The sequence below is a fragment of the Serinus canaria genome, chromosome 24, assembly GCF_022539315.1.
Source record: "Serinus canaria isolate serCan28SL12 chromosome 24, serCan2020, whole genome shotgun sequence".
In the NCBI taxonomy this organism is placed as follows: Eukaryota; Metazoa; Chordata; class Aves; order Passeriformes; family Fringillidae; genus Serinus; species Serinus canaria.
Window position 1 is genome coordinate 3,363,591 of NC_066337.1, and position 27,244 is coordinate 3,390,834.

Here is a 27,244-nt window from a genome sequence, read left to right on the forward strand (position 1 = left end):
ATTTATTGCTCTCTTATCAGAAGAAATGAACTTCTTCCTGCCTTGCTCAGCCCTGAAGACTCCTCAGGATTCAGAGGAAGGAGCTGACACTGCCCAGACAGAATCCTGTGTGTGAATGGAATTGATGTACCATGGATGAGGTGTAGGAATGTGCAACAGGTTGTTGCTTTTAAGGGTTAATCCTCTGTTAACCTGGGTCCTTTTTCAGGCTTAGTTTGCCCAGAAAAGGTGCCTGGACTGTCCATAACTCTTTGTTTTTATTGTCTCATATTGTCCTAATCCAAATTGTCCAAACTGTTATTACTCTAATTATATTACTATTTTTATAACCATTTTATTACTATTAAACTTTTAAAATTTTAAATACCAAGTGATTGGCGTTTTTCACACTGGGGGTTAGCTGCCTCCTCTGTGTGGCTGCCACCCCAGCCCGCTGCTGCAGGCAGCCCTGAGGAATGCAGGCACTCCCCACACCCCAGGCTCTGCTGCTGGACCCTGTTTATTCAGCAAGAAGCTTTCCAAGCATGGCCAGTCCCCACTGCCTGCCCTGCTGCCCACAGACGTGAGAGCCCTTGAGCACAAAATATCCTGAGAATACTGCCTCTAATTAGAGGGTAGAGTTAAAAATACCCCGAGTCCATAAAGAGAGGGAGGCAGACAGGGAAAAGGCACATGCCAGAGTGACTGACGCCCCGGGAGGGAGACGAGATTAGAGCCACTCAGCCTCACACATACAAATGATTCAAAATAGATGAGCATATGCCTGAGCAATGAACTAGGGGGAAATGATGGGACTGGTGTAGGAGTGGGGTCATGGTCTGTGACACCAGGGAATCAACAGCTTGTCTAGACTCCAGCAGATGAAAAAAGAGATGCTGTCTTCAGCTAGGAGAGAGGCACTGTAGCACGAGGCCATCCGTACAAAGCTGCCCGAGCAGCAGGAGGGTGTGAAAGAGGGATGGACACAGGCCAGAGCTGCTGGGAATGGTCTGGGGTAAATCCAGAGATCAGGAGTGATGTGCATAAACACGTACCTGCAGAGCCTAAACTGACCCCAGAAACCCTCCAGGACAAGGCAGGACTTGGCTTCCACACACCCTACCCAGTCAGACTGAGAGGTCCCATCCCAACCAGGCCTGCTCAGCCAAGGCTGGGACACAGCTCCTGCTCACCCCAGTGCAGCTCCAGGGAGACTTCTCCTCTCTGGTGGCCGTTCTGTCACCAGTTACACACATCACCTGCGACCTTCCATCTGTCACATGCCAAGGTGGCTCTAGAGACACTTCAGATCATCCAGCAAAATCACATCTGCTGGAATTTTCCCCCTGAGAAAACACAGTGGCACAGAACCCTCTTTTTTTGTGTAAAGTTTTTATTTAACAGAACAGATTCCCCCCAGTGCTGCTGCTCCCACCTCTGAGAGCAGCCAAACCCTCTCTCTGGTGGAGCTGTCTGCCAGGACCTCCCTCATCCCAGGCCAGCAGAGGCCTGCCACCATCACAGCACCAACGTTAAAGAGGTCTGGAGCAAAGCTGCAGGCTGGGAAGGGTCCAGATGGACAGCCCTGAGGGCTCAGACAGGCTGCTCCTCCTCACACAAGGCATGGCACAGCTCTCTGGCAGAGCCCTGGTGCCTGGGATAATCACATTCCTGCCTGCCATGTGGACTGCTATTGAACAGCCATCGTGACAGGCACAGCCTGTTATTACAGCTTTGAGCAGCTTCTTCCCAGCAGGGCTTGAAGCTCAGGTTGGGCCTCCAGGCACTGCAAGCATCAAAAGGATCCATTTTCTCTGAGTCGCCCTCAGATCCCAAACACCTGATGTACCACACGCTCCCTGCAACCTTCAGAAATTCCTCAGGGGTTTATTTCCCAGTTTAGCCCTTGGTCACCCTCCCTCTGTTCTTACAAGTGCTAGGAGTGATGCTCTATGGCTTTATCCCACTTTTTGCTCTCCATCACTCCCCACAGGCTGTCCTGGAGCTCAGGAAGGCTCCCAGGCAGGGCCTGGGCTCCCTTCCTATCATCCTGCAGATTCCTCTTCTTGTTTGGAGCATGGATTGGAAAACCCTCCAGAGAACAAGGAATTCACAGGAAGAGGTCCCTCCTCATTCCTGAATACATCCCTGTGCCACACAGGACTGCCCTCAGCACGAATCTTATTCTAGTTACTTGTTTCAACATTAAATGAGGAAAAGGGAGCTCCATCTGTGTGTGGAAATCAATGTTTTACACAGCAGAGCTTTGCCATCTCAGGCTGATGTATAAATATATGTATAATAGAAATATATATATATTTATTATATATATTAATATAAATAAATTAATATCCTGTATAATATTTACTGTAACTCCTTGAGCTTGTTGAGTTTCACCTTTCAAAGGGCTCCTCTGTGTAGTATGACACAAAATGAACGACACTTACACACTGAGATGTTTAAAGTAAAAAGGTGTGTTTATTTCTGGATTTTGATATTTATAGAATTTTAAAAGTGACTATGGATTGGAGGATGAAATTGTTAATTTTTTAATTACACTGGTTAAACTAACTGTTTATTAATTTTTTCTTTTTTTAGAAAAAAATACAAAACAATTAGTATTTACAGAAAAACTTCATTAAAAACTCCATTACAAAAAAGTAAATATCAGAAAGCTTAAAAGAACTTTAAAAAACAGAGTAACACTCCTCAGAGGCGATGGCAGCTGAAATGGCAGGACCTGGCTGCAGAGAAACCACGGGGCCAGCACAAAGAGAAGAGCTGGCACTGGTTGTACCAGCCTGAGACAAGCAGTTGGCACATCCCTCTGGTGCAGGATGGATATCTGGGATGGTGCCCCAGGTTTCACACCCTGGTGTTATCCTGAAGGTGATATCTGCTCTGCCAGTTGACTCCAAACCTGGCCTCTGCCTGCACTGATTATTCAAACACACTCTCAGGGCATGCCAAGGCTGAGCTCCAGCAGCCTGGAGAGGGGAATCAAAGCTTAGGAGAGCTCCTCAGAGCAGATCCAGCTCCCCCTCGAGTGGCCCAGATGGCCTGGGGGAGCCAACACACCTCGGCACAGTCCTCCTGTGGCTGTCCCAGCACGGCTCATCCCCACTCAGAGCAGCACAGAATGGTTTGGGTAGGAAGGGACCTCCAAAGTCATCCAGTTCCACCCCCTGCCAGAGGCAGGGACACCTTCCACCAGACCAGGTTGCTCCAAGCACCATCCAAACTGAAATAATTTTCCTTTTTTTTCTTTTTTTTCTTCAATCTAGCTAGAGACCTCCCATCCTTCTTTGTCTCTTCTGTCTCATCTCCTCTCTGCCCTGATCAAGCTGCTGCTGGAAGCTAAAGAGGATCCTGACACTTCAGTGATTGCACTTTATTGCTGATTATATTCGCTGTCATCACATTTTACTTCTCCTGTCAGAGCAGCCCAAACGGGCTGTGTTAAAATGATTCCCAGCTCGACAGGGACCCAGCCCAAAGACTGCCAGAGTCAGGTTTTAAGCCATACAGCCTTATTAGGTGATTCCTTCCCCTTCATCCTCAGGGAAATGCCCCATCTGGCCATTAGAATTGATGAGACTCCCTGTATTAATTTCACCAGGCTCAGATCAGCCCTTTAAATCTACCCATTAGCATCTCCAGTTAGATCTGCTACGTTATCAGGTTAAATACATTTTTACATCCCTTAACTCCTGCCAGCTCTGCCGAGCTGGTTTACAGAGCAGAAGAGAGCTCTGCCTTTCATTCCAGCTGCTTGATCTTCAACAGCTCCTTAATTACATCCTCATCAGACTCTGCTGGCAGTGACGCAAGAGCCAGCATTAACACAGAACTCACTCTGTCCGGGGCCACTGTCCCACGCTGATCATTTCTGTTGCTTTCTGTTAATCAAAGAAAAAGATCCTGGGGCACTTTTGAGGACCACACAGCAGCTCGGGATGCTCTCTGTGCAAAGCTATTTTTCAGGGCAAAATCACTAAATCAAACATTTGGCTGTGTTAGAAAGGATTTGGTCCAGCACCAAAGGAAAGGCTGGGGGAAGGTGTCCCTGCCCATGGGGGGTGGAACTAAATGATCTTTAATTCCCTCCCAACCCAAACCCTTCTGTGATTCTGTGACTCAGGAAGTTCCTCAAGAGCAGCATTCCCTGCCCAGATGCTTGTTTATGTGTCTTGCTTACTTTAAGTTGTTGAAAGTTTATGGCGAAATTCACAGACCAGTGAGAGTTGGCTTTTCAGGGCCAATTCTCAGAGAAATCTCTTTTTAGGGGTTCTTGTTAAACACAAGGGGGAAACACTTTGGAACAAAACTTGGATGGGTTTTTTAACCACAATGTTGCTAATATCCTGGCTCAAAAACATTGAAGTCCTCCTGGTGCCTTGCTCGGGGTGAGTTTCCTTCTCGCCACAGAGCTTAACCAGAGGTTGGGACCGGCCCCTCTCTGCACCACGGGTGGGACCACCCCCTCTTCCCACCCGTGGGGTCCCACTGCCAGGATCACCCCCTCTCCCGACCTGCCGGGGATTGCACGGGCAGGACCGGCCCCTCTCCCCTCCCGTCACGGTCCCACTGCCGGGATCTCCCCCTCTTCCCACCCACGGGGGTCCCAAGAGCGGGATCACTCTTTCTCCCCGCCGGTTGGGGGTTCCATTGACGGGACCGACTCTTCTCCCCACTCGCCGGGGGTCTCACTACCGGGATCTCCATCTCTCCCATCCGGCGGGGGTCCCACGGGGAGGAATGGCCCCTTTTCTCACTGCGTGGACATCCCACTGCCGGACCATCTCCTTTCTCCATTCACGGGGCTTCCACTGCCTGGACCATCCCCTCTCCTTACCCGTGGGCATCCCAGCGCCGGGACCATCCCCTCACCCCATTCACGGGGGTTCCCCTGCCGGGACCAATCCCTCTCGCCACCCGTAGGCATCCCACGGCCGGGACCATCCCCTCTCCCCATCCACGAGCATCCCACTGCCCGGACCGTCCCCTCTCTCCATTCACGGGAGCCTCCCTGCCGGGACCATCGCCGTTCCCCACACGCGGGGGTCTCAGTGCCGGGACCATCCCCTCTCCCCATTCACGGGGGTCCCATTGCCGGGACCATCCCCTCTCTCCATTCACCATCCCCCTGCCGGGACCATCCCCTCTTCCACGCGGCGGGCCCGGGCCGCGCCCTGCCCGTGGGTGCGGTGCGTGCCCCCTCCCCTCCCCTCCCGTGCCGAGCCGTGCCGTGCCGGGCCCGCCCCCCGGCCGGTGCCCCCGCGGAGCCGGGACCGGGCTGGCGGCACCCCCGCCCCCGGGCCGGCGCCGCCCGGGCAGTGCGCAGGCTCGGCTCGGCTCCGCACACCCCATCATGGCGCTGCGGCGGCCGGAGCTGCTCCGGCTCCTGCTCCTGCCCCTGCTCGGTGAGTACCGGCCGGCAGCGCCCGCTCCGCCCCGCGCCGCCCGCCGCCGGCCCCGCCAGCCGCGGACCGCGGTGCGCTGCTCCCGTCCGGATCCCGGAACCGGGGAGGGAGGAGGGATGCGGTGTCCCTGTCTCCATCCCGGAGCCGGGGAGGGAGGAGGGATGCGGTGTCCCTGTCCCCATCCCGGAGTCGGGGATGAGGTGTCCCTGTCCCCATCCCGGAGAGAAAGAAGGAGGAGGGATGCGCCGCCCCGGTTGCGATCCCAGGGAAAGGGGGAGATGCTCTGGCCGGTCGGGATCCCGGGGCAGGGAGGGAGGAGGGATGCGCTGCCCTCGTCCCCATCCTGAAGTGAAAGAAGGCGGAGGGATGCGCTGCCCCGGTTGTGATCCCAGGGAAGGGGGGTGATGCGCTGTCCCCGTCACCATCCCGGGGAAGGGCAGAGATGCGCTGCCCCTGCCCCTGCCCTTGCCCCTGCTCCTGCCCCTGCCCGTGCCTCTGCTTCTGCCCCTGCCTCTGCCCCTGCCCCTACCCCTGCCCCTGCCCCTGCCCCTGCCCCTGCCCCTGCCCCTGCCCCTGCCCTTTCCCCTGCTCCTGCCCCTGCCCGTGCCCCTGCCGCTGCCGCTGCCCCTGCCCCTGCCCCTGCTCCTGCTCCTGCTCCTGCTCCTGCTCCTGCTCCTGCTCCTGCCCCTGCCTGGCCCCGGGGAAGGGAGGGGAGGGATGCGCTGGCCCGAGCGCGGGGGATGCGGGGACAGCGTGGGAGCCGCCGGGATGGGGACGGGCCAGCACACGGGTCCAGGGCCGGCCGGCAACAAGGACCCGCCGGATGCTGCAGGGAGCGTGGGACACACACAGGAGAGGGGGAAACATCCCAAAACCCAGCTCAGCAAGGAGCGGGTCCAGGGCTGAGGGTGCCAGGAATGTGCAGGCTCGGCAGGCAGGCAGGGCGGACACTAGTGCCTATTCAAGACCAGGCACAGGCGCCTATTGTTCGGGGGGCCCCGCATGAATGTTTGCAGTTTTAATTGCAAAAACATTTGCTAATTCCGCTCAGGAATGAATTTGGGCTCATTTGTTGTCTGGCTATTAATAGCTGGGGGGATGAGGAGGGGGACAGCAGCCGGTGGGCTCGTGTTGTCCTCCCCCCTTCTGCCCAGATGGCAGGAGGAGAAGATGGGGTGGAGTGGGGTTAGGCTGACAACCAGCCTACAGCTGAGTACCAAAATACACGGGGCTGAGCGTGTACACGCTCACCAGTCACTGTTTTGGGTCAACATTCAAGGAAGTGAATGGAAATATTTCAAACAGTTTATCTAATGACAAAAAACACTCCTCCAGTGACTCCAGAGAACTCACAGAGTCGCTTTGGGTCTCGAACAAAGTGAGATTTGGGCACTATTTACCCAATCAGCCAGCGGAGGGGTGTGAAGATGACTCTGACACTCATCCCCAACAAGCAGAGGGTTGTCACGCGCTCCAGGCTCTGGTGTTCACTTGCTTTGCTGTGGTTTGGAGCAGAAACAGCTCCAGCAGGAGAAATCAGGAGTGCCTGATCCCAGAGCATCACACGGTCTGCCCAGTGCTAGCTCTGGATTCAGCTGCTCCCTTTGAATGGGAGAAACCACACATTTAACACGGCTTTCCCTGGCAGAGGGGCTGCAGGATAGAAAGATGCCCCATTTCCTTCTTGTGTTGCGTGAGCAGAGCCCAAGTGTCCTGTTGAATCTGGCCTAAAAGATAGGAGGAATGGAAACAAACTCCAGATATTTCTGTGTTTCTTCAAACAGACAATAATTGCTAAAAGCAGCCAAACCCCACTGGTTTCACACCTCTGCCTGAGAGCATTTACCTGGTGAGTGAACCCAGTGGTGCCAGGCTTTGCTTTCCATTAAATTCAAAGTCAGAGTGCCTCATCCTGTGTTGATTTCTAGTAATGTTTGAATTTGGGGTCATAAGCCCAAAAGACTGGGCAGTGAGGTTGAGAATAAAAAGGTTTTTCCATCATGCTTGACTTGAGGTGCTGGGGGCACCCCACTAAAACAGGGTTATGCTGTTGGCAGTACATAAAATTAGACATGCACTGAAGCCTGCAGGGCTGGTGCTGGATAGTGGGATGGGAGTGTGACTGGAAGGAAGTGTTTGTGCCAAATGATTACTTGGGGGAGAAAAAAGAAAAAGGCATGAAAAGAAGGAGACAAAGCTCCCAAGATGCTGAGATGCCAATCTGACCTGCTCTAGACTCTGAGGTGCTGCTTTGACTCCCGAGTGCTGTGAGCTGGGCTCGCCTCCTGCTGTGTGCTGCTGCCAGAACAGCCCCTGTTCTTGCTCGTGGCCTTAAAACATTGCCATGGAAGGGGAGCCAGTGAAGCATGGAGTGTTCAGAGCATTCCCAGCTCTAGGCACTGAGAGCCTCTAAAGGTTCTGCACATCAGGGAAATGCCATGGCCACGATTAAAGCAGGGACGCTCTCGGCGGCGCTGATGGAGAGCGGGGCTCACGGCTGACATCTCTTCTACCTCCAGCTCTCTCTCCTTGCCAGCTTCCCCGTGGAAACAAATATTTGGACTTTAGAGGATTTCACGGGCTGGGCTGAGGGCAGAGCTGTGGAGACCCTCCCAAAACTCTCGAGTATTTCCTGTTGAAAATAGAACATGCTGATAGCCTGTAGTCCTTGATGGGGAGATATGGGCAAGTCCCAGGCACATTTCAGTTTTAAAGCTCATTATATTCAAATCTCCTTTTGATTTAATTCTGAGGGCTTGGTAATAGGTTGGATTTTGCAAAAGGCTTTTTAAAATCTATGGAGTAGAAGTTCTCATTTCCTTTTTTTTTTTTTTTTAATATATGAAGTCCATCTGTCCCAGCCACCAACAACTGTTCTGAGTCAGCTGTCAGTGCCAAAAACCCCTCGGTGGAAATGTTGTTAGCTCCCTTGCAGTGATGATAAGTTGCTTGTTGGTATTTTCTGATGGGAAGTATTTGTAGTATCGCTTTCTTTTCAACAGGCAGTAAAAAACCGGGACAAACGGCTTTGAGAGCCCTGCCAAAATCAGATGCTTAATAACATCTTCCAAAAAATTCCTAGGAAGGGCTTGGTGTTCCTTTTTGGGTAAGCAGGGTCTGGCATGGCCACCAAAGAGTGGTTGGATGCACATCTCCTTTACAGCTGTTGACAAAGAACGTGACACCAGCGCATTCCCTCTTGCCCCAAATGCTTCTGAGAATTTCTTGGTTGCTGAAACACGAGGAGATCCAAAGAGTAAAATGTGTTTGCTTTAGTCTGTGGACTGAGATGTTGCTCTGCTTTGTGAGCTTGGGTTCTTTCAGTGTTTATTTTCCCTGTACAAGTTGAATTCTGGGTCTCTTGGCCCTCTGCAGTTGTTTTTCAATTATCTGTCCACACACGGAGGATTTGCACCAGGGACACGCTTGGAGTCGCCAAAAAATCACCTAAAAAGTAAATAAAGCAGAATGAGCTGCTGCATTTAGCTCCACCAACAAGGACAAAAGCTGTGGGTGGCCTCCTGCCAGTTTGCCCCTAACTTTAGCCATCCCCAAAGGGCACAGCAATGATCGGCCCCCACTCCCTCCCGCTTCCCTTGCAGCTTGCTTGGATTATCCGTGAAGTTTCTCTTGCAAATTGGGCTGGCCTCTGGCTCATCCTCTGCCATGAGTGTTTGTGTGTTAGAGCAGAACTGGCCTCCCAGTTGTATATTTAGAGCTAATGCTTCACAGTTGATTGCATCAAGCCCTGATGATCCGGAGAAGGTTCGTGAACTCCTTACGGAGCCAGCCTGAAGTGGTGGGAGGGAGTTAGCAAAGGCAAAGATTTCCACAGGCCAGCAGCATCCCGAGTCCTCAAGAGTCCTTTCTGCACAACAAGAGCTTGTGTTGCCAACATGCCCCTCAACAAGATAAACTCATGCTCTGTGCAAAGGAAGAGCCGGTGGCCAGCTTGGAAACTGCTGTTTGTGCAAAAGGAGATGAGTTCCAGATATAAAATTAATTAGGATAATTACATTCTCAATCTGGCTTCTCTATCGCCGGGAATTTGAGCTGCAGCGTCTCCTCCTGATTGATAAGGGCTGGTTGCCTTCCCTCAGAGCCCCCAGGGAGTATCATGTTTTTGTGAGACAGGATCAAACCCCAGCTCAGCACTCAACATCGCTCCTGGGAGGTGGAGGAGTCAGGGCGTGTGCAGCAAACCCCAGTCCCTCGCTGAGTCAGGGCACGGCCTCAGAACCAGCTAATGGCTTTAATTGCACTAATGAATGTTCTGGACACAGCCTGAAATTCCCCCCAAAGGGCCTGGATTGCTGCTTGGGTGCAGTTCTGGCAATAGCCGTGCTTGGGGCAGAGGAAATACCTGCTGGGTCACAGCGCTCCAGCTCCCTGCTGGAAACCAGAGGTTTCACTTTTCAGAAGAATAAATAATAACATAAAAACTGGAGGTTTTTTTGGCTGGAAAGCTCAGGTCTTTGTTTGCTTGTGACCCTTCAGAGCGCCAGCAGGAATAACCTGAGGGGAGAGGTGTGGTTTGGAGAGTTTCAATTCTTTTTTTTTGTGGGGACTTAGCAAAATAAATCTGTGAGGAACAGAGGAGTTCATGGAGTCCATTCCTTGGGGTTCACCAAAATCAGTCTGGGGAACAGGACAGTGAGGAGTTCATGGAGTCCATTCCCTGGGCTTCACCAAAATAAACATGGGATACAGGACAGTGAGGAGTTCATGGACTCCATTCCTTGAGGTTCACCACAATAAATCTGGGATAGAGGACAGTGAGGAGTTCATGGAGTCCATTCCTTGGGTTTCACTAAAATCAGTCTGGGATAGAGGACAGCAAGGAGTTCATGGAGTCCATTCCTTGGGCTTCCCCAAAATCAGTCTGGGGAACAGGACAGTGAGGAGTTCGTGGAGTCCATCCCTTCACCAGAACACTGTTGTCAGGGATTATCAACCCCTCACAAGCTCCTGCTTCTCATTTCAGGGGTCAGGCAGCCTCTTTGGGGATGAACATTGAGGGAGGTGTATTTTAAAGGTGGTTTCTGCTCAGGGACAGCCAGCTGAGGTCCTGCTGTCACTTTGGTGGCCTTGCTGCCACTCTGAGGAAGCTTTGTGTGACTCCTGGGCAGGACGTCAGCTGTCCAGCACAGGGAGGGCAGCACCAGGACAGCTGCAAATGGAGCTGGAGTCCTGTTCTTCGGAGCAACATCCTCAGCCAGGCCTTCAAATGTCTTAGAAAAAAAAAAAAATAGGTAAAAAGTGAGTTTTGGAGGGGGAGCTCCTCTGCAGTTCCTCAGTGTCTTGTCAAAGGTGCTCCTGTGCTGTGGTGTTGGGAATTGCTTTGGGTGCATGTTCCAAACCAGAGAACAGGCAGAGAAATGAGCAGCAGAGGCAGGAGCAAAATTTATAAATGGGAGTTGGCCAAAAAAGAACCCCAAAACAAACAAACAAAAACCAAACAAAACCAAAACAAAACAACCAAAAAAAAACCCCCCAAAAAAACAAAACAAAAAAAAATAACCAAAAACTCAAAAATCCCCCAAACAACAAGTATTTTGGAAATTTCTCCAGCTCCTGAGAGCACAGTATGGTTGGATTCCCATGAACTCACCTGTAAAATGCTGTCAGGTGAGAGTCCAGTCAGCTCTGGGCTGGCATTGGCTAATCAAAGAGAAACGAAGGCACATACGTGTTGTAACCTGACAGCCCACAGGTACTTCAGATAAGCTCGAAAAATTGATGGGAATTGTTCTGTCATGCACGAATTGCTTGTCAGTATAAATAATCCCAGGTACTGGGCTCTGTGGTGCCCCTCATGGGCTGGAGCACAGGGCTTAAGACTCAGTTCCAAGGGGAAATGAAGGTTTTTCAGAGCACCAATGGATGAAATTAAATTGTGTTCAGATAATGCTTAAGGTTTTCTTTTCTTTTTTTTTTTTTTTTTTTTTTAAAGTCATAAATCCTAGGGATTTCAGAGTTAAAGCCAGAACATGCTGGAACCTACTCCCTTCAATGTACCTGATTATTCCAACACAAATGTGAGATCAGCAGGCTTTTAAGAGTCCTCTTAATTCTTTTGGGCACAGCTGGCTCATTTGAAGACACTGAGCTTTAAAACTGCAGCGTGCCAGGGACTTACTCTATCTTTGGCATGAGGCTGAAAGGCAGCAGTGGACAATGTTCAGCAGTATTTCAAGATTTTTAATCATGCTATTAAAAATATATTTTGTTGGCCTAGGTAAGATTTTCTGCTGAGCTGGAGAAATCCACTGAAATCTAAGGGGATTTTGTTCCTATTACTAGGCTGGGTTTCTAATGCCTGTGACCTCCTCTGAAAATCCCTGCCTTAATAAACTTTGGGCAATTTCTTATATAAGTGGCCAGAGAGGATTTGACAGAGAAGATGTAAATCAGGGCACTTTTAGGCTCTGTTTTGAAGGGTGGGAGTGAAATATTTCTAAAATTTCAGCTCTGTGGACAGCACCTGACTTGCCTGCTCTCTGCCATTGAGACATTTAATTAAGTTGCCATTTTTGACACTCTTGCCTGGTGTATCTCAAGATGCTCAGCCATGAGGTCCTTCAGTGCTTGCTGAAGGAGCCCATGAAAATCCCACGTATCCAAAGGAAGTCAGGAGTTGTGTTTCATTAGTGACATGGAATAAGGCTGGCAAGCAAGGTCATGGAGGAGAGCTCTTTTTTACCTTTTAACAGACAAGCGAGCTCTGCACAGCAGTCCTGCTTTTTATTCCCAGTGGAAAGGTTCCTGCCACTTTTCATCCCTCCAGGGTGGCTGTGTGTTCTCTCAGACCTGGAGTGGAGGTGGCTGCACAGCAGAGAACTTAATGATTTAGTCTGTAAATGGCCAAGATCTCTCAGCCCCAAAATCACCCGTGGAGACAGCATTTATTGTTTTGCCAGGATGTTATCCTTGGAAAACAGAGGTTTGATGGATGCTGCTGCTGGTACCTGTCTTACAGAACAGCTTCTGTTCACGGCTGTTTGCTGCGGGCTGGCAAAAAAAAAAGAGAAAGAAAAAGCAAAAACTCACTGGGAGCTCCCCAAAAGATTAATTCATGGTGCTCTCAGGCTGCCATAAAGATGAGGAGCGGTCCTGGGAGTATGGGATGATAACTGGCTGTGTGAATCGTGGTGCTGGGAAGAGCCCCTGTGTCCACAGCAGCTTTTCCCAGTACCCCAGGGCCCATTAAGGAGATTGCTGCCTGCTAATGGACTTCCTCCCGAGCCTCTGGCTGCTGACACTCTCCTGAATGATTTCCTGCAGCTCACACGGCAGGGAAGGTGTTGCAAAGCCCTGCAGCTCTTGCTGCTTCTGTAAAAAAGCTTTTGTCCCTCAAAGGGAACTTATCAACAGCTATTTTTAATACACACTTAAATCTTTGCTTTAATCTTTTTCTTCCGTGTTGATCTTCAGCAAAAACATTGCAGATAAATAGTTCTTCATGCCCACCACGTTGTTTGGAGCTGGGTATTTTTAGAGCCTGGAAAACATCCGCTCTGTGCTAGGGAGGTCCTGGGCACCTTGGAAAGGGAAGTCCCAGCTCTGGTCTAGCCCAGCCTGTGGGAGCCCTTGGGAGAAGTTGTTGAGGTGTTTAGGTACCAGCAGAGTGGAAGGAGTCAGGCACCCCTGTCTCAGCAGTCTCTGTGGTCAGGATGACCCCGAGATGTGTCAGAGTCTCTTTTCCCAGCTCGGCAACTGAAGAAGGAGTCAGGATTCTTCAGCTCTGGTTTTCAAGGTTGTTTATTTTCTCTTATCTGGTGCATTCTTTCTGTGAGCTGCTGAGGTCTGTCCAGCAGGTCAGTCCATGGCACACGCCCCTCAGGGCGGTGTTGTCTTTTTATACTAAAAACTACCTGTACTTTATTTACAATTATTTTCCAATACCTATCACCTATGTTAGACAGTGTGTCTCTGCTCAAAATCAATCCAGAAGTGTCACCATCACCCAGAAGATGGAGGCTAGGAAGAAGGAGAAAGAAGGACAAGACATGCCCAAATTCCTCCATCTCGGCCTCTGAACCCCCATTCTAAAAACCCCAAAATTCTGCTTTTCACTCTGTGACAAACTAACTGTCATTCTACTTAAACTTGCGTGGCTTGTAAATCTTCATATAAGGTTGGTAATAATTTCCATGGGTCAAAATCAAAGGCACAGGACTCTTGGGCTCTGTGCCAAGGTCTCTGAGCCCCCTGGCAGGGGCTCAGGCCAGAGGGATGTCCTGGGTTCCGACACCCCTGTGAGTGTCTGTTGGGAGACATGAGCCATGGAACAGGCTGGCTTCACCCACCACAGATCTCCTTGCTGATCTAGAGGCTCCCACACAGCGCAGGAGGTGCTGCTTTCCCCCCTCTTTGCTGTTAGCTGCTCTGCTGAGGTTGCAGGTGGTGGATGTGGATGGGGCTGCTCTGATTTGAGGCGATGCCTTATCTCCTCAGAGCTGATGGAGTTGCCTTTGAACTGGCAGAGTGCCTTGTAATCGCCTACTGAGCCTCGTGGGCTCTCCCTCAAGCAGAACTGGCTGTTTGAGTTGGTAAACATCCTTCTGGAGCTGGTGTTTTCCCTTCATTCTAGCCGGTTTTCAGCATCCCATAAATCTCAGGGCAGTGTGGAGCTCTGCCTGCTGGAGCCGCCTCGCGCGTGCTGGAGAGGAGCTTCCACCAGGTACCAACCCCTCCCTGCTGCCTCAGAAATGCTCTGGTGGGCCTGGCCAGCACCCAGCTGTCCTCTCCCACACAGCAGGGCGAGAGGAGCCCTTTGAAGTCCGTGCTGGGGCTGGCAGCAGCTCCTGAGGCACCCCGGTACCCCCCTCTCCCACTGCCAACTGCTCCTCCAAGCCAACAGCTGAGCTGCCCCCAGGGCTGGTCATCCTGAGGGCTGGGGCTTTGCCAGGGGCAGAGGGCTGTCACTGTCATATTGTCTGAAAAATCCCTTTTTTCTCCTGGGAAGCTTCAGCTTCTCCATGTTTTGCTCCTCTGGAATGTGATTTGGAGAATTGTTTACCCAGCATGGGAATTGTTTTTAATTAATGGCCAATCCCAGCCAGCTGTGTCAGACTCTCTGAGTCCGTCATGAGTTTTTATTACCATTCTTGTTAAGCCTTCTGACATCTCCTTTCTCTTTCTTTAGTATAGTTTTAGTATATAATTTTCTTTTAACATAATATAAAAATAATATAAAATAATATAATACATATAAATAATAAATATAATGTAAGTAATATAATAAATAATAAATAATAATATAATAAATATGATAGATATGATATGATCTGATATGATATGATATGATAATGATATATAATATAATAGAATATAATATCATAATAATATAACAGAATATAACATACATAACATAACATAACATATAAGATAATATAATATAAGATAATCTATATAATATAATATAATATATATCATATAATATAATATAATATATATAATATAATATATATATCATATAATATAATATAATAATATAGACTATATCATATAGAATATAATATAATATAATAATATAGAATATAATATAATAATATAGAATATAATAATAATAAATCAACCTTCTAAGAACTTGGAGTCAGTTCTCATCTCTCACCTCGTCCTGGGGACCCTCACAACACCCCAACAATTAATAACCACAATTGGTGTCCCCCCGAGTGAGTGGCACCCCAACAGAGGGGACTCCAGATTCCAGTTTATCCCTCGGCATGGAGGATTTGGGGGCTTTGGGGGCTCTTTGCCCACGTCCCAAGGCGTGCTCATGGCCCACCAGCCTCCTGCTGCTGCTCCACAATAGGGATTGTTCTCCCTGCCTGGGCAGGCTCCTGCTGTTCTGCTGCAGGCTCCTTGATCCTCCTCTTTCTGCAAATATTTGGAACAGCTCCTTTTTGGCTGTTTTGACAGTTTGACTCAGCTGTTGAATGACAAAAGCGAGCTGGAGCCAGGTTCACCGTGGTTACAAGCAGCTCTACAAAGAGGGGAGCTGAGGGTCAAATTCAGATCGGGGCTGTGTGGGAGAGGTCCTGGCCTCGAGGCTTGGTCCTGGAGCAGGGTTGGATGCAGCAGCTCTGCCTGCAGCGTGCAAGGGCATCCCTAACCTTTGCTGGCTGACACTGCACAGTCCCGAGGAGAGCCTGGTTTTGGAGTGACAAATATGCCATCATTCTGGCTGCTTCTGTATTTCCCAAGAGCTTCTCAATTCCTGGCTCGTCCTCGGTCACTTCTGAGGCACACATGCTGTAAGTCTCACATCTGTCACTCAGCTCCACATCCTGGACACGAGGCAAAGACTCCCTTGGCTATCGAGGCTTCTCTCTTTCCTCCCTCCCGGGTTTCCTCATGGTATCTGTGCCCCTCATTGAAAAGCAGTAGCTCCTTCAAAGACATGCAGGGAAGCCCATTTGCAGAATTTACAGCTGCTTCCCCAGGCTTGAGTGTCCTGCTCTTTAAGAGCAAGCTTTTAAGCGTGTTCTTAAGTGGGAAGATAAGTGGTGTTAGGATCCTTTCATCTTCTGGCTCAGAGCAGGCTGGAGATAACTGATAAGGGGATGACAGCAAGGAAGATGCATAGGCACCTTTGGATTTAATTCCTACTTTGCAAGGCAGTCTTTAAAGCACATCTTGGGTGGGAACAGAGGCTGGTAAAATAAAGCTGGGCCTTCCCTTCTCAGCATATGTCTTTTCCTCATGTCTCTGAGGCAGATCCTCCGTGTGTGCCAGCAGGCTGAGCCGGGTTCTCCATCTCTGAGCCCTCCTTCTGCTGCTGACATTCGAGGGACTTGGCTGGGGCTGTCTCCAGACACTGTTTCGGCTGGTGATTTCATTTGCACATTTCTTTTTTTAAAGCTTTTTTTTTTTTTTTTTTGCAGCAGTCCTTTGCACATTTGGGCTGTGCTTTAAACAGCGCCGCGCTGGCAGCCCCGCACGTGATGGGCTGAGCTGCATTCCTGTGCCAGGGGCTGCGAGACAGCACCCTCAGCCCAGCGTGGGGGCAGGCTCCAGAGCCCTCCTGAACAGACCCTGCATTCAGCTCCAGAATTCCTGCCTCAGCCCCTTGTCTGCTGGCTGGAACAGGTGGCAAGCACGTGCCTGTGAGGGTCTGTGCTGGGGGTGGTCTTCAGGGTCAGCTGTACCACAGAATCACAGAATGATGAGGTTGGAAGAGACCTCTAAAATCATCAAGTCCAACCTGTGCCCTGACACCTCAACCAGACTATAGCACCAAGTGCCATGGCCAGCCTTTTTTTTAAACGCATCCAGAGATGGTGATTCCACCACCTCCCTGTACTTTATTATTCTTTTGGTGAAAAATTTCTTCCTAATATCCAGCCTGTACCGTCCCTGCCATAACTTGAGACTGTGTCCCCTGGTTCTGTCAGTGCTGCCCAGTGGAAGAGAGTGACCCCACCTGGCTATAGCCTCCCTTCAGGAGTATGCAGCCCACATTCCTGCTACACCCCCCTCCTCATCTTCTGGCCCAGCTGGCCCTGGGCCACCCAGCCCAGAGGTTGCTGGCCACGTCCACGTGGTGCTTGTGGAGAGCAAACCACTTGAAAGTGGGGTGTCTGTGGGCCCAGCCTGCCCCAGCCTGCTGCCTGCTCCTCCGGGGGACTGGGGGGAAGCAGCTGGGGCAGAACGTGCCAGATGCTCCCCAGCCCCTTGGGGCACACACACTCTGTGTCCCACGTCCTGGGGATGGCACCTGAGCGGCTCCAGAGGCTGCTCCACAGCAGGAGATTGCACAGGCTCTGCTGGGAGCAGTGGGGCTGGCGAGCTCCCAGCCATGCCAGATCTAGAACAGAGGCAAAAGTGGAGCTGTTTGAGCCAGGGAGTTCCTTGGCAGGGCTTTGGCACAGTTTGCAGGCGAGCACGATCCAGAGGAGGGAGTGCCTCGTGCCCTGGGAAGCCCAGATCCAGGTGCTGCTGTTGATTTTCCTGTTGTGTTATCAGGGACTTCTGCTCCCAGCTCTCTGCGTGGTGCCAGGTCTCTCCAGACGAGGCTACAAACCTTCCCACAGCATTCCCCACGTCCCTGCCCCTCAGGCTCTCTCTGGGGAGCTGCTGCAGCTGGGCAGGGCTGGCTCTGCCACCCTGGGACCTGCATGCCATCCCCAAGTGTGAGCAGCGGCTGCAGCTCCCTCTGGATCAGCCCCCGGTGCCTCTGCACCTCGCTGTTACTCAGCACTTTTCCCTGACAGGGAATTAAGTAGGATTTCTAGGTCATTGTGGGGCTGTCAGGAGGAATCGTCTCCTGCAGACCTCATTATCAAGGCTCTTTCTGCAATGCCAGACTTCAGAACAATTGGAGCCTGCTTCCCTAAACACTGACTAATGAGACAGAGCTGTTAGCAGCAGTTTGCTAAATAAAGGCTGTTTCTGCCTGAGACAGAATAAAGCCAGACAGGATTTTCTTAGCTGTCTCTCACACAGGAGGTATTTCAAAGGACCCTGATTAAAATAATGAGGTGGATGCTGCTCTCGTGGTGGCTGCGTGGGGTCAGTGCTCGATGCCAGCACCAGGTGCTTCCCCACAGCAGGGACTTTAACTTGTGCTCAAGAAACCTGAAATTCTCTCCTTGGTTTCAGGGTATCCTGAGCCTCTCCCTGAGCTCCCGTGCCTTTGTCCTGAGCTGGGTGCTGACCTCCCTTTCCTTGGGTGTCACAGGAAGGTGTTCTGTGATCCCCAGCTTGCAGCCAAGCTGGCCCAGCATTCACACACGTGGCTTTGGGAAGGCAGCTGAGCAGAAGGGACAAGTGTGACAAGTGTGACAAGTGTGGCAGCTTTTGAGAGGAGCTGGGGGGTGCAGCCTGACCAGAGGAGACAGGTGAGATCTCAGCTTGTGTCTGGGCACTGAGCAGACGGGATGCAGCCCCCACCTGGGTAGGGTAAAGCCAGGTGACTTCTGTTAAGGCGCCTGTAATGAGATTTTTCATCCTCCCTCTCTTTCTGTTGTCAGAAGGGCCTGGATTAAAGATAAACTCTGGAGCATGATGGGATGAGTCCTTGACTCTGGCTGGAGCAGGCACAGGAGGGCTGGGGAGTTTTCCCTGGCCAGTTTTGTTTGAAGAGGTGCTTTGATGTGGCAGTGGGAGTCCATGGAAGGTAAATGGTGTCTAGACAGGTTTTTCTCACTCTCTGTTGTTATCTCTGAAGCAGCAGGAATGGTGCCAAGCAGGCTGAATGGCTCCAGAGGCAGAGCTGTTTCTAGAAAGATGGAAGATGGTTCTTCAGGAGAATCCAGGAGAGCTCTTGCCAGACCCTGGCTGAACCTCTTGCAGGTGGAACCTGGATCACTTAATTGCAGGTAGATGCTCCTAGGAGTGAGCAAGAGAGGTCCAGGAGGTGGCCAGTGTGTCTCCAGTGAGCTGGCAGGGCAGAGAGGTCCAGGAGAGCTCTGTGACCAGTGCTGTGGCTGGCAGGTTGGCAATCCAGGTGATCCAGTCAATTCTGGCAGCAGCAGAGTGCTGAGAGAAGGCTCCCTTGGTCTGGCTAGCTGCAGGGAGGCAGGACTTGCCCAGCAGAGCTGGCCTGGGTGCCCAGTGGCTGCTGCAGTGGTGGTCTGTGGCTGTGGGAGGGAAGGGGAAGGGGAAGGGGAAGGCAGGCTGGGATCTGGAGAGACCTGTTGGCTGGCAGGCGCTGCTCTCAGCGCTGTCTCTGATCTGCCATCTCCCCAGGCTGTTTGGGAGGGGAAGTGGAGACTGGATTCAAATGCCTATTGTCTGTCCTTCAGCTGGGAGCAGAGCCAGGAGAGAGAGAGGTGCTGGCAGCATCTGATCCAGGGGCAGATGCGAGGGGAAGCACACTCAGCCGTGAAACGCTGGCACTGGGATTTCACAGGAGCCTCAAAGGTTAAGTGCCATGTGCTGGAATGTGTGCATGAAGGTCAGGAGAGAAATCCAGGGCTCCTGGGATTCCTGCAGGGCTGGGGGAAGGTTTTTGCTATTTTTCTGCTAAAAATAGCTCTTGCCACAGGGACGAGGCCCTGTGCAGCATCTGTGTGCGGTCTGGGCTCCTGCTGCCCTGGGCCCCAGTTGTTCCAGCGGGGCCATGAGGAGGGCAGAGCCACTCTGTGCCAGCTTTGGTGTCACCTGGGGAGCCTCAGAGCAGCGCAGGTGAGCTCAGCCTGGCTCCCCTGTCCTGCAGCTGCCAGGTTCTGTGAGCTGAGCATTCCCCAGCCCTGCCTGTCCTCTCTCCCTGCCAAGGCAGGGCTCCAACACAGGTTTTGGGCAGAGCTGGAAACTTGGCACCGAGGCACAGAGCAGCCAAGAGCCCAGCTTGCTCCTCTGTGTCAGGGCTGGCTTCTGTGCTGCTGTGGGGAGTGCAAATATGTTCCCAATCTGTTGGCTTAGCTGACATGGCTCCGAGACACACAGGGAGCAGACACACTGACCAAGAAGGGGCCATTGTTACAGGGACCTTCCTGACTTCATCCCCAGCATCCACAGAGCTCAATCCTCCTGGGTCCCCCAGCCTGAGCTGCACATTAGCACAGACAAGGCAGGGCTTTGCTCCTCTTTACTCAATTTGTCCGTCCCTGTGCCCTGATCTGGCCCTTTGATTTCCATGCTGATCTCTGGCAGGCAGGTATTAATTCAAGCTGTAGATAAAAGCAGTTCCCAGCGTTGCCTCCCTGAGAAGCAGCCCAGACATCCAGTGACACATTGCTAATTGCAGCCAGGCAGGCAGATAGCAGTGCTGGAGGCTGAGCAGCCAGGGGCTGATGGGCTGATGGACAGGTTGGGGTTTTGGCCAAGGAAGAATGAAGGCCCCAAGAAAAGCAGAGAAGAGGAAGGGAGTTACCTCATTTGTTTTCAGCAGGGTTGTCCTCTGAGAGGTATTTCCTTAAGCTTTATGCAGTCCGAATTTAGTTGCAACTTTTATGAACAATAAAGGCTTCCATGGCTTCCCTCGGAGGAACTGGAACGAATCCAAATAGATTTTAGTCCTGAGAAGCAGATCCTGTTATTAATGTCAGCCTAATCATTTCTTTCCATCTCCTTCCCACCTTTCTTGCCATTCATGCTGCTAAAGCCTCCAGGCAAGTTACCAAGTCCAGTCTACCCCTTTGAGCTGCTTCTGACTTTAGAGCCTCCCCTGGCTTTTTGAGGGCATTTAATATGCCTGCCCCAGGCTGGAGTGGGGACTGTCCCGTGCCTCAGGAGAGAGCTGGCAGTGTGACACACGAAGCCCAGAGATGGCAGGGCAGTGGCACAGAGCTGAGCTGGACCAGGGGCCAGCACGTGCTGCTGTGCCTGTGTCTCTCTGGGAAAAGGGCCCCTGACCAGCGCTCCACTGGGAGCGTTCGGCTGAGAAAATTCTCTGCTAAAAATAGCAGCAGATGATGTTTAAGGAGAAAAACAAGGCAGGGTCTGGGAGAAGTTGGTTCCCAGATATGTGGCTAATTCAACTCCCCCAGGACACGTAATCTTTTAACCCCTCTGTGCCAAGGCTCCTTTCTGCTCTGTTAAACAGACTTGCCCTGCTCAGGAATCCAGGCTGGGGTGAGCCAGGATGGGTTTTGTCCTCTTTGCTCTGACACAGCATTACTCCCTTCCCTCTCCCCCTGCTCATTTATGCTGTCATCTTCCTAACAGCTCAGTGTGTCACGCTTTTCATCTTTATCTGTCTGTGACTTCACTTGGGCTCCCTTTAATTCCCGATGCACTTCCTAAGAAAATAATCTCCCCTGAACCCTGCGGCGCTTCTCCCCGCGCAGGTTGGCAGCCTGTGCTTGCTCAGGCTGATGTTAACAAGGGAAGTCTTTTCAGATCTGCTCCTGTGATCCAGGGCTGCCCCTAAAATCACATCTCAGGGTTTGCACACAGCTCGCCGAGTGCCTTCCCCCCTTGTGGGGCTGCGTCCTTTGTTCTGACGGATTCGCTGCAAAGCTTCAAAGCTGCCTGACGGAGGCTGGCCCCATCTCTCCCGCCTGGAATGACGGCAGAGGGATCTCTGTGAGCTCCTGGTGTGCTCACAGGCAGCTGGGGATGTTCCCTGGGTGCCTGCAGCAGGCTCCTGCAGCGTTCATTTCTGCGTGTTTCGTGGTGCATTAGTGAGACAATCGCGGTTTGTACCCGGGGCTAGAATTATACGCACGCAGGGGGAAAAAAAAAAGGCAAAAATTACACTGTAAAATTGGAGGAAATGTTCTTAAAACGAGAGCTGCTTTCAGTCTTGTCATAAATGATTTCTCTGTGTGCTTGCTCACGCCCTCTCCTGTTCCCTTCTCCAGCCTACTCCCGGCTCTTGGCTCGGATGACTGCTGCTCTCTTCCCAACTCCCATTTTCCACAGGAAGATGACATGGTTGGTCTCCAATAAGCAGAACCTCGGATCCGTGTTTTGCTGGTCAAGCTCTAGGCTGGAGGAGAAGGGAGGATCAGGAGATTAGAGTCACAGACAGAGGAATAGAGGATTATAGGCTAAACCCCTGCAAGTCTCTGTATTGATGGTTGGGACACAGCCAGACACTAAGGAGCACTGCAAAGCCTGGTGCTGATAGCATATCCGCTTATTTCCTGTCTTTGCGTTGCAGGCAGCTTCTGAGATGTGTGTCCTCATCAAAAGCCAGGGTCAGGCAGGTACCAAGCATCTCAGCTCCCAGGGAAGTCAAATACCTGCTGAGATCAAGTCTGTGCCTTGGCTGGCACTCAGCCTGGAAAACGTCACCGTGGCTTCTGAGATCCTCAGCAATCCTTGAGTCAAATTCCCACACGAGCCAAAAATAAAGGAACTTGCCCCTTTTCCCGTTGCAGTTCATTCCCTCTCCCTGACACTGGCCATAGATCTCTGTCACATCTCACTGACCCCACTCTGACCTGCATTTCATCCCTCAGCACCTGTCTGCTGCCAGGAGAGTCCTGCTGGGAGGAAGGGAGAGGACAGCAGGAACACCATTGCCCCTGGCTTTTGTGGTAGTTATCTGCTGGCTCCCTCCCACTTTGCACTAATTTGGTACCAGCATCTGCCACTTTGGGGAGGAAGGGGACTTGCTGAAGTGAGAAATAACGTAGGATGTGCCTGCATGGCAGCTCCTAGGGCTGGCTGAGGAAACAATGGAAGGCAAGTGGGAATAGGCAGGAAGGGTTGGTTTCAAATCTGCCCAGTGCAAAAGTTCCCACTGCTCTGCAGTGCTCACCATCTCTGTTCCTGGGATCTGCTGCTGCAAGGCATTCTCATCTGGTAAACAGGTCACAGAGTGGCATATCCTGCTGCCTGAGATAGTGTGTGCCTTTGCTCTTCCTGGGATTTCCATCCTCATTTTTTTCCTCCAGTGAACTGGAACTGTACATCCTTACTGAGTACAGGGGACGCTGAATGTGGAGGGACTGAGGCTCAGCAGAGGAATGTACAGCACTTGGGCAGAGGGAAATGATGGGGGGAAACTCTGCACAGGAGACCCTCAGCTTCCTTGGGGTGCCAGGGGCCTGGCCAGCTGCATCCCTGGGACTTCCATGCCCTAAACAGAGGTGGGGATGAGCTGCCCTCCTGGGATCCCCTCATCCCCATTTTATTTCCCTGGTGTTGGCTATGAGCCAGCCCAGTTTGGAGGTGTAATTAGGCTGCCCATTTGGTAATGAAAATGGCAAGACCAGCACTGAGCACATCCTGGCTGGTTCGGTGCATTCCTGGCCAAGTGATCCAGGATTTCTCTTCTGTTGTTTTGCCAAAACCTTGGTGCAGCTGTAAGGAGAAGCTCTCCTGCCTCAGAACCACACAGCAGGGCCACCTGCCCCTGTTTTTCCCTCCTAACACTCAGCCTAACACTGGAAGCCCAAAGCATCTCTGAGGGGCTTGACCCCAGGGGCCACCAGCAAGGCAAAGAGTGGTCTGGGCAGGACTTAATCCCCTGGCAGAAGCTCCATGCCCTATTCCCTGTTGCTCACACAAGGGAAATAAGACTTCCAGTTCAGCCTCAGGTTTGTTGGGAAGGGAGAAGCAATTCAGGAATGCAGGGAATGGTAATAACAGCTTTCCTGTTCATGTTTCCATTCTGTTCCCCCTCCACTACCCTTCATCCCTGATTTTGAGGGGTAAGTTCCAACTCTTTCCATCTCCTGTCTGAGCTGAAGTTGGCCTGAAGTGTATTCCAGAAGGAGATGCAATCTGACATGCTGGAAGCTCTGGAGCCCTTGCTGCTTCCATCCTCATCTCTTTAAGTATTGGGTGTTAGTCATGCACACAAACATGGCACGTACAGCCAGTCCTCTCCAGGAGAGGAGCCAGAGCCCAGGGGATGAGCTTGGGAAAACAGGAGAGCTAGGCCCAGATGAAGATGTTGGGCAAGGTTTATACAGCCACATCTGCAGGGTGTTAAATGAAGGATAAATGTCCCATCTCCTCCTTGCTGGCAGCTGAGGGGGGGTCCCTTTGTGGGGCTGGTGCCTCCAGCCAGCTCTGTTGGGACAGAGGAAACCCCAATTTAATAAAATGGGGTCATTTCTGTGAAGGTGTTGATCTGCAGGACCTTAACATCTCATCTCTGCCCACGCTGCAATGCCACAGCAAGCAAAGGTTGTGAAACTCTGAGCTGCAGGAGCCCTGATCAGATGGTGGTTTGAGACAGTCTGTCTGCAGCTGCAGCCCAGTGTGATGAAACCAGGCTGGGGGAAACCATCAGAAATCTCTGTGTGGTCTTCCCAGGCAACACCTATGCTTCCCTGCCTGCCTGGGAGACAGGAGGAGTGTTTGGCTGCAGAAGGAGCTGCTTTGCAGAGAGGCTTTTGACCCAAGAGGGTTCCAAATCTCCTTGAGAGCAACCTGTTCCACTCCTCAGGGTGGGTGTGTTTTGGTGTCTGGTTAGGAGGTAGAACAGTAAATCCTCCTGTCCAAAAGGAAAAAGAAAAAAAAAAAAAAAAGAAGAAAAGAAGGAGGAGGAAAGAAAAAACTAAAAAAGAAAAAGAAAAGGAAGAGAAAAGCCTGTGTGCGTGGCCTGGGTGCTAATGAGCCCTCTCTGCAGCAAATGCAGTCAGGTCTTTAAGGTCCCAGTTTAAGTCAGGAGATTTAAATCAGGAGATTTAAACAGGTTTAAGATTTCGTTCCAGAACTGCACGTACCCTCTCTGAAGTCAGGCATCTCCTCACCTTCTGTACTGGTGAGGAGGAAGAAACTGAATTAAGGGCAAAGTCCCAAGTTCTTACACCTCCAGACGAATGCAAACACCCTGTGGTGTTCCACAGAGCTCCATCCTGCGGGGTCCTGCTGCTGCTGGGACCACCAGAGACCCCCTCACCACCAGCCTTTCACAGGAGAGTGCCACGAGTGAGCTCCCTGAGAGAGGAGGACAGCAAAGATGTCCCAGAGCCACATGGATGCCAAGGCTGCTCTGTAAGGCTGCATTTGCCTTCTCTGGGATAATTCTGCCTCGTGCTCCCTGCCCAGGGCACATCTCTGCTGGGAGGTGTCTGTCGAGAGCTGGCACCCTTTTAGCTGAGCAGTAAAAGCCATGCATCTTAAAATAAGGCATGCTGGTTGATGATAGCTGGTAAAAATAAAGCCTTACTCGCACAAGCAGCTATAACAGCACAGAGGATTTACGACTGAGTGGGTTTTTTCCAGGGTGGGCTGGCCACAGTCTGGTGATGGCCTTTTTATAACTGTTATCAGCTCCCACACAGACCAGGTCCATCTGTTACTTAATTTGAACGGAGACACTCCTAAGCTTTTGTTCACTAATCTCTGGCTGCACATTGACATTGTTCTCCAGCAGGGCAGCCCACCCCGGTGTCAAGGCTGAGCTCAGGGAGGTGCCATGGAGAAATGGAATAAAAAAGGCACGTGGCTCGCTCGGGTCACTGGGCAAACACGGCCATCACCTGCCTGCTCCCTCCTGTCAGCCCCACGGGGCTTTCAGCCTGACACTGAGGGGCCAGAGCAACCTCAGCACCAGCTCCTTGGGCTGGAGGAAAGGACTGGAATTTGAGACTGAGTGCTACAAAACATTTATTCACCCTTTACAAATCCGGTCTTTATCTGTCACAAGTACAGTTGCTGTTCCTGAAGTTCCACACAAAGACACTTGGACAAAGAAAGCCCAAAAAACTTCACCAAACAGCGCCTAAGGCACTGTGGTGTCTCATTGCTGTGCCACGCTGTGTTGTCTGTCCTGCACCACCTGGCACAAGTCTGATTGTGGAATTGCAAGGAGACGCGCTGGGAATAGAGAAGAGGGGGGATAAAGAGCCTGCAGCACTGGGAGACAAAAGGATGGATATTTCCAGGCAGATGGTCAGAGGCTCCTGAAGGGGCTTATGGTGATTTCCTCACAATAAGCTGAGGGCAGGAACACAGCCTCCCCTCTCGTGTCTCACCCAGCCCAGCTCTGCATGGCTGCCTCTGCCCTTCCTCTGGAGGCTTCCCACCCATTTCCCAGGCACTTCCTCCCTGCTGGACACCCCCCTGGAGAGGCAGGGCCAGCCCTGGGGTCAGCCTGGCTGCCCTGCCCAGCTCCCCTGGGCTGCTCTGTGCCTGGGCTGCGCTGTCCTTGTCACCTCTGCTCCCAGCACCGAGGATGGATGGATGGATGGATGGATGGATGGATGGATGGATGGATGGATGGATGGATGGATGGATGGATGATGGATGATGGATGATGGAGGGATGGATGGATGGATGGATGGAGGGATGGATGGATGGATGGATGATGGAGGGCTGGATGGATGCTGGCTGCTGGCTGGCTGGCTGGCTGGCTGGCTGGCTGGCTGGCTGGCTGCTGGCTGGCTGGCTGCTGCTGGCTGGCTGCTGGCTGGCTGGCTGGCTGCTGGCTGGCGGGCTGGCTGCTGGCTGGCTGCTGGCTGGCTGGCTGCCGGGCTGGCTGCTGGCTGGCTGCTGGCTGGCTGGCTGGCTGGCTGGCTGCTGGCTGGCTGGCTGGCTGGCTGGCTGGCGCTGGCTGGCTGGCTGGCTGGCTGCTGGCTGGCTGGCTGGCTGGGCTGGCTGGCTGGCTGGCTGGCTGGCGGGCTGGCTGGCTGGCTGGCTGCTGGCGGGCTGGCTGGCTGCTGGCTGGCTGCTGGCTGGCTGGCTGGCTGGCTGGCTGGCTGGCTGGCTGCTGGCTGCTGGAGGCTGGCTGGCTGGCATGGCTGCTGGCGGGCTGGCTGGCTGCTGGCTGGCGGGCTGGCTGCTGGCTGGCTGGCTGGCTGTGGCTGCGGCTGGCTGGCTGCTGGCTGGCTGGCTGGCTGGCTGCTGGCTGGCTGGCTGCGGCTGGCTGGCTGGCTGGCTGGCTGGCTGCTGGTGGCTGCTGGCTGGCTGGCTGGCTGATGGATGGATGGATGGATGGATGGATGGATGGATGGATGGATGGATGGATGGATGGATGGATGGGGGATGGAGGGATGGATGGATGCTCCAGGGGCACCTCCAGACCGGCAGCCCTGAGGCTGCTGACATGCAGAGGGTTCAGCTAACATGTTTTAACACCCCACAACGTATCCCTCACTCCTGCTGCCCCAAGTACCCACCCAGAAGGCAGAGGTGCTTAACAAGGCGTGTGGTTTATCACAGCATTCCCACATGGCTTAGGCACGCTGCGAATTGCAAATCCAGCAAGGGCTTAGTGATGATGGACACCTCGAGCAAGGAATATTTTTGTTGCTTTGGTGGGCAGGTGTTTAAATGCAGCTGCGTGGTTTTGTACTGCCTGTGCCTGACAGTGCATTAACTAAAATTACTGTATCAGATAACATCGAGCGAGGCTGCAGCACAGGATGCTGCCAGCAACTTCTCCCAAACTCTCTCCTGGTCATCCTCTCACTTTCCCTATAACACAATACCTCACCTCCTCTTCAAATTTCAGCCTAGAGCTTTCAAGCAGACATTGGGATGGAAGG

At 52.1% G+C, this 27,244-nt stretch overlaps 1 protein-coding gene across 1 annotated transcript in view; it reads left to right on the forward strand.

Annotated features, from left to right (window-relative positions):
• The first annotated feature begins 5,300 nt into the window (after positions 1-5,300).
• The window catches only part of JAM3 (junctional adhesion molecule 3), a 33,865-nt gene continuing 11,921 nt past the window's right edge, over positions 5,301-27,244 (forward strand). Inside the window, exon 1 of the mRNA XM_050983503.1 lies at positions 5,301-5,402. Coding sequence (XP_050839460.1) covers positions 5,351-5,402 — 52 coding nt within the window. The 5' untranslated portion in view covers positions 5,301-5,350. The remainder of the gene's footprint in view (positions 5,403-27,244) is intronic.